The 14,922-nt window shown below is 42.6% G+C and overlaps 2 protein-coding genes across 3 annotated transcripts in view; one reads left to right on the plus strand and one right to left on the minus strand.

The window, feature by feature from the left end:
• Positions 1–14,922, plus strand: part of ASPH (aspartate beta-hydroxylase) — a 252,441-nt gene that overhangs the window by 230,880 nt on the left and 6,639 nt on the right. The gene's annotated exons all lie outside the window — the stretch shown is intronic.
• Positions 1–14,922, minus strand: part of CLVS1 (clavesin 1) — a 225,284-nt gene that overhangs the window by 18,579 nt on the left and 191,783 nt on the right. The window contains exons 6-7 of the mRNA XM_029223172.1: positions 11,928–12,038; positions 7,273–7,508 (exon numbers count right to left, since the gene is read on the minus strand). Of these exons, the coding sequence (XP_029079005.1) occupies positions 7,273–7,508; positions 11,928–12,038 (347 nt within the window). The remainder of the gene's footprint in view (positions 1–7,272; positions 7,509–11,927; positions 12,039–14,922) is intronic.

A 14,922-nucleotide genomic window follows, 5' to 3' on the forward strand; every position in this document is an offset into this window, starting at 1 on the left:
AGGAAACAAAGGATGAAAATTGTGAGTCAAAGTTCAGCCCGGTTCCATGAACTTAAATCAGCTCCCTGACTTTCTCTTTCGAATACCCGGGCAGTGTTTTCCATGCTCGTAGCCTCTGGGAGATGAGTGTACTGTAAGATGTTAACAGCTGCTCTACTCAGAAAGCACCCTCTGATGAAATAGCTCTGGTGATGCAGCTTTTTTCCCCTGCAGGACTTCTCAGGACCTTGACTATGATAATCAGACGAAGAAAAATATTTTTTAAATCTTAGTACCAGTGGAAAAAAAGCATAACTGTGTACCATATATACTTATATATTTTTAACTAAAAAATATTAAGTATGTATGGAGCGCCTGCCATGTGCAGGATACCATGCTTTTGGCAGAAGCCAGCAGTGTGGCCAAACCAAAAGTCTTCAGACTGAAAGTTAGGACGCTGAGCTTGATTCCCAGCTATTCCACTGAAGCAGCAATAGGCAAGGGGATGGGGTGGATATCTTTACATTATGGTTGATGGTCCACAAAATGTAATGGAAATTTACCACCTATAAGACTAAAATTTAAGTTAAGCATCAAATAACTTTGTTTTTGTTAAAATTAAAGATCTTAGGAGAGTTTTGTAAATAACGCTGATTCCATCATGGCAACATGAGTTTGTGATGACTTAATAAATGCAATGTTCTCATTACCCAACATCTATATATGTGTGTGTGTGTGTGTGTGTGTGTGTGTACACACACACACACAACCATGTGGGGGACAACTGATGATCTCCAGATGACATCTAAGGACCTCCTCCAGCTCTAAAATCTCCTAAGTCCCTGATAATAAGGAGAATGATAAAATGTATTTTATATGCAATTTTAGTATTTTATATACAATTTTTGTGGAGGGTGTTTATCCTGCAAACGGAAGCTGTCTGCAGTGGTTTAGACAAGAAGAACCTGCTGGAGATCAATAGAGGATGGCCTTAAATAGACTGTTTTTCTCCCTGGCTGCCCTGGTACAGACCACCTGTCCTTCCGGTATGGAGGGAACACACTGATCTGGTCTGCACCCCTTCCTCTTTCTATAACAATCTGGTTTAGTCCGGGATCTTACCCCGCCCTCCACCAGAGTGACCACATGCCCAGGCCTGGAAATTCAGATGCACACACGCCCTGCCTCAGTGATGGGCTCAGAGACGGCGCAAAGCCTGGCTTTTCAGAGGCCTCCCTTTAACGTTCGCCCGGAAATGCGGGGAAAGACACTTTATTTCTTTGAGATCATCAGCTCCATTGCCAATAGCTGCCATCAGGGTCGACTAAGATTGGGAGCAACCAATGGAGGCATGAAACAATGCATCTGAGAGCAATTTGTCATCTCTCCCAGGCTGCAGGGGGGCTGGAGATAACCTCGCCTTCTCAGTGCTGGCTCTGAGCAGACTGTACCAAACCGGCCGCTTCTGCACGAGCACGGCTCCACCTCTAGGGAAAGGCTTTAGTTCCTTACTTGGAATCAAGATCTTAGGATAAAACTTACATAGGATTTAGCACCAGTAATTTTAAAAAAATATATGTATATATGTGTATGCATTTCAACATACACATATATCCATTTGTACATAAACACCAAATATATAGTATACATATATGTACAAGTACATGTGTAGATGTCTACACGTATAATACCTACAAATATATTTTAAAAAGTAAAACCTTTCCAAAAATGCTCCTCAGCCACCAGTAGTTACGTCAAGATTGTGTATGGGTGTGCCTTTTTAATGATATCCATAGCCATTTTAATTACTTTATCAGAGATATAGGCTAGAACCAGAAAGTAATTAATAAACCAAACCTAATAACTGAAAGAGATGTCACAAAATCTGTGACACTGATTTAAAGACCCTGCACTTCCTTCATGGGACAGAAATTCCTGGCCTGCCCTCCCCAAACTGAAGCAGGGCTGCTTGTTCCCAATCCAAGCCATTCCCTCCTCCTCCCAGGCAGCAAAAGCTCCCTCAGTTTGGGTGTTGTCCTCCCCTGTGAATCGGGGTGGACTCCTGCTTCAGAAATCTTCACTCGTGCTGGACGCAGGGGTAAGGACCTGGGTTCTGGTGGCAACCCCTGAGCCACTAGAATAAACATTCCTGTAGCCACCTTACTTTGTAACTTCTCATTATGTGAAATAATACATTTTCCTTATTGTTTAAAGCAATGCAGTTGGAGTTTTGTCATATTCGCAGCCAAATAATTGTGTAGAGCCTAATACAAAGCCTACTTACTGTTATTTGTTGGACAGTATTAAAAAGTTTGGCTACCTACTTTCCAGATCTTAAACATATTCCAGTAGTAGATTAGGAGGAAGTAGGGTGCTTCAGACCTACACAGTCCCAAGAACACAAAGTGGCAGCCGATGGCCTGAGAGCAAGGCCATAGACTATAACAAAATAAAAAACAGAAACAAGAAGTTCAAAATACAAAACTCAGGGTCATCTAGTATTAGAGCAGAAAATATCACACACTCAGCCCACAAAGGCATTATCGTATCAAAGAACTGACCAATATAGAAATAAGTAGTATAGAGAAATTTTCAACTAAACTAATAATTTTTTAAAGTTTCTGTGCTCAAGGGTTGAACCAAAACTACCTGGAAAAAAAAAAAAAAGTGCTGTTAGAACCACTCATTCACTGAGAACATCACACATCTTGGATTTTACTCTGCACCTGTGCCAGAATGCGTTGTTCCGAGCCGCCTGGAACTGAGATAATTTCTGCTCCTGAACCACATTATGAAAAGTGATTAGGTCCCAAGGACACTCACAAAAGCCCATTTGATTCCAAATGGGTCTGAAGACTGTTGGAAACTATGGCAGGATTAGGACTACGGGCATCGTCTACCCAGTGGAATTGACAGCGCTGTTGCAGAGGTCAGACCCAGGTCTTCTGGCTCAGAATAAGGAGGCACGTCCTGAAGCCGTGCAGCAGGGCACACGCTGGCCCATAAGCTGCCTGCCCGTCTCTGGATGGTGCAACTTGGGGCCGCCTGGCAGGCTGTGCTGGAGAACAGGCCACCATATGGGGTGGGGGGCTGGAAGAGATGACCTTCAAAGTCTCCTCCAATTCTGTTTCCAATTTTCTCATCCCCTCTGGGTCCTTACAGGTCAAAAGATGCTCTGAATGATGACTGTTCTGTCCCTGTAATCTCCACTTTCATCACAGAGCTTTGTCTGTGAGGCATCTGACGGCAGGCACAGCCCGATAGCAGGAGTGGTCCCTCCTTGCTGGCATCACTGCTGGCACCAGGCTGTCGCTGCCCATCCTGCTGCTGCCTGAAATCCCCAAGCAAAGACTCAAGGATGCCAAGGACAGCAGGACTGGTGGGGTAATGAGATGCATATGCAGTTGCTAGCTACTCTGGCATAGTCCTGGATGTTGACTCTGATATATTACCTTCTCCAAAACCTGGGTCAGCTTTGCCTTCCTTCACGAAGACTGCTCTGAGTCTTCTGGTTGAAATTAGTGAATGTGTCCTCAGAGCACTGCAGCAGGTCTAACACCTCCTTCACAGTGGCTCTCCCATTCTGCACCAATACAGTTATTTGTGCGGACATCTTATCTCCCCTATAAGATCCTAAGAGGCAAGATCCAGGGGAGTCTTGGTAAAGCAGAATTAGCTCTTTCCGTCTGGGAGCTGACAATTTGTTTGAAGCAATTGGGCAAGTGCACCAAGGATGGGTTTGCGGGGTGGCAGCTTTCACTCAACGTTGAAATGCAGCGAGCGTGTAGAGCGTGCAGAGCACATAGAGTGTGTAGAGCGTGTCTGCTGCGTGTCTGCTGCGTGTCTGCTGTGCGTCGGACGTGGAGTTGGATTCTTGGGGAGGGAGTGAGGTGAACAAGAGTTAGTTAGACAAAGCCTTTACCCTCCAGAATTCACTGGCTGATAAGGGAGGGTGTCACCTCCTCTGATCCTCAACATTAATTCAGAGGTGGAACTTGGAGTCAGGACATGTCTAGTCACCCAAAAAAGGTGTAACTCTGTAACTGACCATCTGGGGAAAGAGTGGCAAATTCCTGTTTCATGCCACTTGACTTTGGAAGTTCAGACATAGGAAGGTATGATGGCTGTATCCGAAAGAGATAGGGTAGGGACAGGCCACATGAGATACACTATTCCTGTCCATGGAGGGGTTGGAGAGAGAAGGCTGGCACTGGAGTTGAGGATAGAAAGTATAAGGAAAAGCAGGCAGCGTGCCCTATCTTATAGAGGACACGAACCCAGAGCACGGAGCCAGCGTGCCTGGGTCTGAGTCCCAGCTTGGCCATTTACTAGCTGTGTGAGCTCGGGCAGTTGCTTAACCTCTCTGTATCTCAGTTTCCTCATTTGTAAAACGAGAATAATGACAATACCTTTCTCATACAGTTGTGCTGAGGATTTAAAGAGTTTAATGAGCTAAAGGGCTCAGAACAGTGTCAAGAGTGTGAGTTGTCGTTACAGTTGTTACTGTGCTGTCATCTGGACTGAGAGTAGGTCAGGACGCGGGCCGCTAAGTCAGTCCCTTCCCTGTTGAGGCACAAAGCCAACCTCAGCCACCATGACCACCACTTCCCAGAGAATGTTGACTAATAACCTGGGGAGTAAATGAATTTCCAGGTCCCTCCCATCCCAGCAGAGAGGTGTTCCAGACATTTGAGTGTAATAATCCTGACTGAGCAGGAAATGCAGAGCTGCTTCTCCTCCTGGACACTGTGTCAGTTCAGGACATCAACATGAGCCCAGCGACCCAAAGGAGGCTTCGACAGTGACACTGCTCCCTCCCCAAACATCTCCAGAATTCAGCTGTTCTTCTACCACTTCATTGTCCGTTCCGGCCCTCATCTTCCCACCTGAGCCCCCATATCAGCTGCTGATGGCTTTTAGCCTCCTTTTCTCTGATAATTCCACGATCCTTACAAACCCCAGACTGTAACTGTGCTTAACTATGTCTGGCGGGAAAATACAGATGAAAACAAAAATACGTACGGCTGTCCCACCATCAGGATTATGGTTAAAACTGACCTAGAGGGGTGGGATGGGGAGGGTAGGAGGGAGGCCCACAGGGGACGGGATGTAGGGATACATGGAGCTGATTCCGTTTGTTGTGCAGCGGAAACCAACACAACATTGTAAAGCAATTATAATCTAATAAGGATAAAAACAACCAAACTCGTAGAAAAGGAGGTCTGATTTATGGTTGGCAGGGGGGAGGGGGAGGGAAAATTGGACGACGGTGGTCAAAAGGTACAAACTTCCGGTTATAAGAAAAATAAGTACTAGGGATGTAACGTATGTACAACATGATTAATATAATTAAAACTGCTGTTATGTTATACGTGAAAGTTAATAGAGTAAATCTTAAATCTTGAGTTCTCATTACAAGGAACAAAAGTGTTTTCTATTTCTTTAATTTTGTATCTATATGAAGTGATAGATGTTCACTAAACTTATTGTGATAATCATTTCATCACGTGTGTAAGTCAAATCATTACGTTGTATACCTTGAATTTATACAGGGCCGTATGTCGATTATATCTCAAGAGGAAAAAATGAAGTCTGATAATATCAAGCACTTTTCACGGGTCTGGGAGAGAGATTCTTACATACTCCTGGTGGGAAGAGGGTCATTTTGGAGGGCAGCTAGGCAGTGTGGACTGAAATTTAAGATACACAGTCCTCTGACCCAGCAGCCTCAGGGCTCCAAGTCTACCCAGAGGAACTTTCTCCTGAGAATGAAAGAGGCACATCAAAAAGGTTCAAAAGGTTCATTGAGCCCCATTTAGAACAGAGAAAAAGCCTAACTGCCCATCAACAGGGAAATGGCTACACTGTGATATATCCATGTTCCGGAACACTACACAGCACCGAAAACATAAGATACACCTAGATTTACTGACGTGGAAAGATGTTACATAATGACATGTTATGAGATGAGCTGTGTCCCCTCCTCAAGTTCATGTTGAAGTCCTAAGCCCTAGTGCCTCAGACTGTGACTATATCTGGAGATAGCATCTTTAAAGAGGTTAATTAAGATAAAATGAGGTGGGCCCTAAGCCAATATGGCTGGTGTCCTTATAAGAAGAGGAGATTAGGATACTGACACTCATGAAGAGACCATATGAAGACACAGAGAGGAGACGGCCATCTACAAGGCAAGGAGAGAGGCCTCGGAAGGCACCAACCCTGCAGATACCTTGATCTTGGACTCCTAGCCTCCAGAAATATGAGAAAATAAATTTCTATTATTTAAGGCACCTAATCTGTCCTAGTCTATGGGACTTTGTTACAGCAGCCCTATCAAACTAGGCTACACAATACCCGGTATTAGATATTTTCTCTGGATGTGTATAGATGTGTGTAATATATGGAAAAGAGAACGGAAGGGCTCACCCCAGTCTGATCCCTCCTTTGGGGAGGGGTTGGTATTGGGGAATAGTGATTGAAGGAGTAAAATAAAGTTTTACTTTTTATACGTTTCGTACATTATTTGTACATCAGTTTTTTAAAAACTCTCCTTCATGGCTCTCCATTGAACACAGTATGCAACGTACTTCCCCACCTGCATCCGACCATCTTTGGAACATTATTCCCACTCTCACCCCTGACCCTCACATGCCTATCTGCCACACCACACCAGAACATCCCATCCCTCCACTGCCTCCAGGCCTCTGTCTATCTTGTCTTTTCCTCCTTTTGAAGACTGAGCTGCTGATTTTCATCCTTCAGAGCCCAGCTCAAACATCACTCACATTAGAAATTGGTTGCTAGAAGTCTTACTTGGCAGATTTTCGCAGGGCCTTCTTCTCAGTTTTTTTGTTTTTAACGTCTTTATTCATTTTTGTACTCCCAGTGCCTACTCAGTGACTGTGGCCAAGTAAATGCTCAATAAATGGTTCCAAATGCATCAATGATAGAAACGTTTTCTAGCAGACTGCTTTTTCATTCAATGTATCTCAAAGGTCCCACATTTCATTCTGTGTGAGTTAACAGATTCCGTAGAGACTAGGACTGTAATCACGACATGAATGATGTCCCAGCCTTTTACTGTTTCTATCATACAATGGGAACAACTGTATTTCTGGGCCAGCCAACCCCCATTTACTTTCAGTTCTAGTGAACTCAGCTGAGAATGTATTGCAGTTTATTTTATTCAAGTTCTGTGCCCATAAAGGTCTTCAATTACTTAACCCACAATAGGCCCAAATCCAAAACGCCTCTGGACCTCTAACTGGGAGGCTCTGCTAACCCAGGCCTTACCTCTTCATCGGCTTGGGTGAGCACTCTCTCTCCAGATTGGAGGATGTGTGTTTCACGTGCATTGCATTATAGGAGGTGTGAGTGTAGTCATTTTCATCGCTGTAGTCAGGACCCAGTAACGTCCGGGCCCAGGTTCCCATGTCATAAGGAGGAAGGGTTCCTCCAAATTCAGACGGCAAAAATTCAGGGTGTATTAGCTGGTGGAGGCTGTTTAAGTTGTTTCCATGCAGGAAAATCTGGAAAGAAAAAATAATTAGCAAGGAAAACATCCAAAACTTATGACCAAGCATTTAATCTAATACACAATCTAGCAATGACAAAGTGGATGCGCTGCTGGTGATCACGGGGTTTAAAGAGGCGTTCAATTTTGTGTCTGTAGCTTAATCTGCATAAAGTGTTAATTTATTGCTCAGAAAAGGGCCTGAATTAATAGTCCTTAAAAATGAAGTTCATGAACAAATTGGGTATTACTTGGCCATGGCCCAAATTTACACGTACGACGTCATCTCTTAATTATCCCTGCTGATGAAAAGAGTAGGGATGCAGCCCATCCGAAACCATCGAGTCATGCTTCACACACAGCTCCACATTGCTGTGTTCTCCCCCAGAGTACCCTCTGAACCCTCCTCAACCCTCTCCATCCTTCCCAAGCCTACACCCAGTGGCAACTTCTTTCTCAGTCTGTCCCCGTGGCACCTGCCCACTCTGGTTCTCTCCCCTCTTCCCCAAATTAACTCTTCATTGTGTGATGACTTCTAGTTTTTTCTGATTTGTTCATTTATGTCTTGCTTTCCCATAGCAAGAAAAGAATGCTCAGGAAAAGGGACAGTGTCGTCTTTCTCTTTTAATACTCCCCTAGCTCCCAGGGTGGTGTGGGCACAAGGAAAAAGCTCAGTGAATTCTTAGTCAGTGGAACTGAAAACTGGGACCTGAGAATTTACCGTGAGATATTTTTGCAATGATTTTCTGTTTTTGTCTGGATTTGCCAATACCTTCAACAAACAAGTTTGCATCTTCTAAGCATATGATAGATGGTGATGGAAATTAGTCAAGCAGGGGAGAAAACACCCCCAAATAACAACATTTTCAAACAAATCTATAAAGTGGATAAGCCACAAGTTGATAATTACCATTGCCTGCGATTTAGGAATTGACTCCTGAAAGTTTATCTAAAGTGCATCTGTATAATGACATCGGTTCCCACACTTCTTCAAGTTGCAGGCTTAATGCGCATAAACTGTACTCAAGTATAGGGCCATCAATTACACACACACACACACACACACACACACACACACACACACATACTTAACCATGATGAAGTGTAAATGTGATTTTTAAAATACATAGAGTATAATAATATACCATATAAGTATTATATTATGCTATATACTACATACTACAGGCATCCCTTGTTTATTGTGCTTTATTGCACTTCACGGATATCATGCTTTTTATAAATCGAAGGTTTGTGGCAACCCTATGTCAAGCACATGGCATCAAGTCCATTGGTGCCATTTTTCTAACAGCGTTTGCTCTCGTGTCTCTGGGTCACATTTTGATAATTCTGTCAATAGTTCAAACTTTTTCATTATTATTATATTTGTCATGGTGATCTGTGATCAGTGATCCTCGATGTAACTATTACACTTTTTTTGTTGTTTTTTATTTTTAATTAAGGTATGAACTTTTTTTTAATAAAAATTTTGCTTTTAAAATTTAATAATTATTAACATTTATAATATATTTACGTTGTTTTGGACAATTGTGCATTAATAGCATTTTTATGATTACCCAACTTAAAAGAAAAATTTTTGATACTTAAAGCATTAGGGTCATGGGTAATCAAAGAGTAATTTAAATTTATATACATATTTTTGTTGCAAAGAAATGTAACAGGGTGACCGATAAAATGCTTTCCAGTATAAAAAAATGTTATATGAGGCTATGATTCGGTGGGGGAAGTATAATGGAAACACAAGTTCAAGGAGAACAAAAAGAACATGTAAAGTTTCTGACTGTTAATGAGGAATTTGTTTAATAATTTTTTAACATCTTTATTGGAGTATAATTGCTTTACAATGGTGTGTTAGTTTCTGCTTTATAACAAAGTGAATCAGCTATACGTATACATACGTCCGCATATCTCCTCCCTCTTGCGTCTCCCTCCCACCCTCCCTATCCCCCCCCTCTAGGTGGTCACAAAGCACCGAGCTGATCTCCCTGTGCTATGTAGCTGCTTCCCACTAGCTATCTATTTTACGTTTGGTAGTGTGTATATGTCCATGCCACTCTCTCACTTCGTCGCAGCTTACCCTTCCCCCTCCCCGTGTCCTCAAGTCCATTCTCTACGTCTGCAACTTTATTCCTGGTCTGCCCCTAGGTTCATCAGTACCATTTATTTTTTTTTTAGATTCCATATATATGTGTTAGCATATGGTATTTGTTTTTCTCTTTCTGACTTACTTCACTCTGTACAACAGACTCTAGGTCCATTCACTTCACTACAAATAACTCAATTTCGTTTCTTTTTATGCCTGAGTAATATTCCATTATATATATATGCCACATCTTCTTTATCCATTCATCTGTCAATGGACACTTACGTTGCTTCCATGTCCTGGCTATTGTAAATAGAGCTGCAATGAACATTGTGGTACATGACTCTTTTTGAATTATGGTTTTCTCAGGGAATGTGCCCAGTAGTGGGATTGCTGGGTCATATGGTAGTTCTATTTTTAGTTTTTTAAGGAACCTCCATACTGTTCTCCATAGTGGCTGTATCAATTTACATTCCCACCAACAGTGCAAGAGGTAAGGTATGAACATTTTTTTAGACATAATGCTACTGCACACTTAATAGACTACTTTATCACAATACTCGCCTTTTTGCGGTGGTCTGGAACCGAACCCGCGATATCTCCGTGGTGTGCCTGTTTATTATAATGTACTATATAAGTATATAATAAATACTTGCTACTTTGTTCTGTTGTACTGATTTTAACTTGTGATGTAATGACATCATTTAAAGAGGAAGGGGACAAGAAGCTAAGTGTTAAAATTCTTCACAAGAATACTGTAGCACTTCAGAAAACAATGTACATTTTCTGACACTGGATTGTTGGCTATGACTGAATTTTAACAAGAATGTTTTTGAAGAATTTCACATATTCTGGCTTTTGCAAAATGTCTCACTGGAGGAATTGTAGTATTTGAAGCATGGAAAAGCTGGAGCAAAATACTGGCCCTGGTACCCACCCACGCAACACTTACAGTTCTTAGAGGAAAAGAAGCGCTGTTGAAACTGGCCCTCTCTCCGGGGGTCCTGTGGGGTGGAGGAATTCAGCAGGTAGGAGGTGGAATCCCCACCTGTCAGATTCTGTTCTGCACCCAGAGCTCCAGAAACCCCCTTCAATGGCACAGCACAAATGTCGATTGCTTTGTGGGAGGAATTCCCACTGGATCCTTCTTAAGTAGAAAATGAAGCCAGTGGGAAGCATGAAGCCACACTGGGAACAGTCTAGGGCACTTCTCTGCCTGTATCACTGTCGTGAACCCCAGACAGATTGCAGAATGTTCCAGAATGTCTCTGCCTCTTGGGGCTGGTGAATTCTAGTTCCCAGTTCCACACTCATTTGGGGACAGCGGAATTACCCCGTATCCCATACCCTACTGCCGTGTTTCCTAAGGATCTGGAAGCATCTGAGGTCTAGGAGTTAGGAAACCTGCAGAGTGTGTAGGGGAGGGTGTCCCTCACATCGTCATTCCCCCCCGAATACTCAGAGCTCTTCCCCAGCACGGGGTCCCTGGGGCATAGAGGCCTATGTAAGGCGCTGTAAGACTGACACTGGTTCCTTTAAGAGGTGATGTCCCTGAGCCAGGTGATAGCTGAAATCGGAAAGCTTACAAGAAAAGAGAGCTAAATGGGAAAGAGAAATTAGTGTCATGGAGTCTCTACTACGTGAATGGCTTTATGTTATCTGTCTCATTAAATTACTCCAACCACTCTGTGATGTGGGTGTTAGTTTTTCCATTTTACAAATGAAGAAACTGAGATTCCGAGTGGTTAAAGAATGTTCGGTTTCTCAGCTAACCAGAATGCCATGAAAAAATACCCAGCTCTGGTGGAAGAGGCTGGCTTCCCAAATGTCATCGGCTGATGCAATCAAGATTTTAAAAGCCTTCTTCCTACGAGCTCTATTGTTTCCAAAGAAGAATGCTTTCCCAGCCTCAAAGGTGACAGAGCTGGCAGCTATGACCCAAGAGCCATGGGGAAAAATACAAATCATCAGTATTCTTCGTAGCAATAATATATTCACAGGACAAAATGCTAGCTCTTAAAATATTCCATGAACAGGAAGCTGCTTGACTCCATATTTCCCACAAGCATTTACAGTAAAAGGGGCATCTGGTATTTGCATGCCTTCCATGTTTCCTTTGGTTTGTCACCCGAACTGTAAAATAACTCAGTTACTCAATTACTGATTAAATCCAGGCCATTTGCAAACTCCAGCTGAGGCTCAAATGCTCAGGGACTACAGAAAAGCAGGAAAAAACACAATGAAAAATAGAGAGAGAGGGAGAGAGAGAGAGGGAGAGAACAGGCTTCGTAACTGTGCCTCTGAATCCCCCCTTTGGGTTTTTGTTTTCATTACCCGTTTCCTGGTCTTGTCTTTAAGGAATGGCTTGATGAGCGTATACAGGGCATGAATGTACCAGGGCTGGTTGACAAAATGGACTCCTCCGAAGCGGGCAGGAAAGCTGTCCTGGGTGGAAAGAAAGAAACGCACACCAATGAGCGCACATCACAGGTTAGAGGGGAGCAGCCTGCTTCTTCTCTCAGACTGAAGCACCAGCTAGCGGAGGGAGAGACAGGAAACACACTTACTTCCCAGCTGTTAAGGTCTTCTCTGTTCCCCTTGCCTCCCTCTTCCCCCGAGGCTCCACAACTGAGAAATCATACATCAGGCCTGTCTTTTCCAAGTCACAATTATATGACCTCCGACATGACACCAGAGCGTTTGCAGCCCAGATAGTGAAGGAGTTGGGATTCTTCGTAGTGTCAGGGCACCAAGGCTTCAGTTCCCATGAGCCCTACAAGATGGCTGTCTTTACCCTTTACCCTCATTCTCTGCTCTCCAGCTCCAGCCCTCTCCACTGGGTGATCATGACAATAACTCAACTTTCTGGGTTATTGAAGCTGTGTAGGGAGGGGTTGGAAAACGATTTCAAAGGCTCTTCAGAGATGGGGCTCTCTGAAATCCTCCAAAGTCTGACAGCATCCAACATCTGTGGCTCCCTTTCACAGATTTCAGAACTGGCTCCTTACTTCAACCTGGGATCCACACAGTAGGTCCCAGGGACAGACATTTGCTCATTGATGGGCTAGTTGATTCCCCTAATTGAGGTCCTCCTTTTCTGCAGATGAACACATTTTGTAAATATCAGGAAATAAGAGCATTTAAGAAAATGCTTTCAATTTTAGAATCCAGCTCAGGGCATAAGCTTACACTTTAGAAGCCGAGAAGCTGCTCTGCATGCTAATTAGATCCACAGAACAAGGGACCTTGACCATAAAACCTGAGCTAGTCCCACAGCACCAGGTCCTGAGTTCCTGATATAGAGCTTCCAAAGATTGCATTCGTGTGGTTAATGGCATTAAAAAAGAAGGAACATCTAATGCAATTCGAATTGCCAAGTGCACTGGCAATCAATTTCATTGCAACAAACATCTTTGTAGAATGTTAGCAAGATGGGATGAAAGCAGAAGGAGCCTAGTTATCTGAGCTAACAGTTCAGGCTACTAGCTGCTCCTTGCGGTGTATGAAATGCCCTGCCTGGGTCTTTTTTAGTCACAAAGAATGAGGGTTATTAACTTTTTTCAGAACCCTTCGAGTCTATAGGCTCCATGGGCACCTTCTACATTGAGACCTAGTTTCCAATTTAAGTACATGGACCTGTGCTTAAAGGTCAACCTTTTAAAAGTTTAACAATAATTTTGCCTCTATCTAGACATTTTACAGAGTACAAAGGAATTAAATATTTTGAAGGGTAAACTAGACAATTTCAGTAAAAGGTCTTTGTTTTGAGGGGTATGTATTTTTTCTTTTGTTTTTTCTATTTTTAAAAAAACTTAAACCACCAAGTAAGGGTGGAGAGACCGTTTTTACCAATTTGCACATTTGTCATAATCTCTCACTATTCCAAATGTAAATTTAGAAAAGTAGAAGTTCTTAATAAGGTTTTCTTTTCTCTTTCAGGTACAGTTTGGGATCTAAAAATTCTTTGGTTTCTTAAAAAGCAAGACCTTTCCCAGAAGGTTTTCCTTTGCAATGAGCACTAAGCAATAGCCTCAGTCTTTTAGGGCCTTTTGAACTTGTTATCCTGAACTAAAAATAACTATAATTCATTGTCTTACATGCTAAACAGGGGTTCTGGGGCTGTAGAAGGAGAAAAAGAGCAAAGAGTTTATCTGTAACCAGGGCTTTACTATCCTTTTCTTTTTTTTTTTACATCTTTATTGGAGTATAATTGCTTTACAATGGTGTGTTAGTTTCTGCTTTATAACAAAGTGAATCAGTTATACATATACATATGTTCCCATATCTCTTGCGTCTCCCTCCCACCCTCCCTATCCCACCCCTCTAGGTGGTCACAAAGCACCGAGCTGATCTCCCTGTGCTATGTGGCTGCTTCCCACTAGCTATCTACCTTACGTTTGGTAGTGTATATATGTCCGTGCCTCTCTCTCGCTTTGTCACAGCTTACCCTTCCCGCTCCCCATATCCTCAAGTCCATTCTCTAGTAGGTCTGTGTCTTTATTCCCATCTTACCCCTAGGTTCTTCATGACATTTTTTTTTCTTAAATTCCATATATATGTGTTAGCATACGGTATTTGTCTTTCTCTTTCTGACTTACTTCACTCTGAGGTCTATCCACCTCATTACAAATAGCTCAATTTCATTTCTTTTTATGGCCGAGTAATATTCCATTGTATATCTGTGCCACATCTTCTTTATCCATTCATCTGATGATGGACACTTAGGTTGCTTCCATCTCCTGGCTATTGTAAATAGAGCTGCAATGAACATTTTTCAATAGGACCAATAAGAGGGTTTTTATTTCTTTTGAGAGTCTATTACATAATATATTTCTAGGTTGGTCAAGTGGAAGAAAACTCTATAAATACTACTGCAAAGGCACTAGGTAAAAATCTCAAAGAAAACATTAACCTTTACAAAATATCTAGAGACTCCTAATTTTTGTCTATGGAATCTCAGTCCTCAAAGACAGCAGCACTGTCTTCGATTTGTGTCAGAAGAGATTGAAAGAAAACAGGGCTGAGACCCATCAGTTGTCTGTGGGTTGGCCCTGGCTTGGAGTCTAACATCTTGCCTGATCTCATTAGCCAACCACAGATAAATGGGAAGTTGTCTGTCACACAAATGTCTCCCAGGACCCCAAAGGAGTCCACCACCCTCACGAAGGTGCATTTCTTAGGGGCTGGAGCAGACCTATCTCAATATGGTAAACCTTGATTCCATGACAATGTGACATTTTGTTTTTCAGAGTTCTTGGTGACTAAAGAGTATGCTCCAAAAACATACCCCAGGTTCAAGAACGTGGCATTAATTTCTGTGTATTTCATG

Source organism: Monodon monoceros, unplaced genomic scaffold, assembly GCF_005190385.1.
Source record: "Monodon monoceros isolate NGI ecotype Baffin Bay Population unplaced genomic scaffold, NGI_Narwhal_1 Super_Scaffold_14, whole genome shotgun sequence".
Taxonomy (NCBI): Eukaryota; Metazoa; Chordata; class Mammalia; order Artiodactyla; family Monodontidae; genus Monodon; species Monodon monoceros.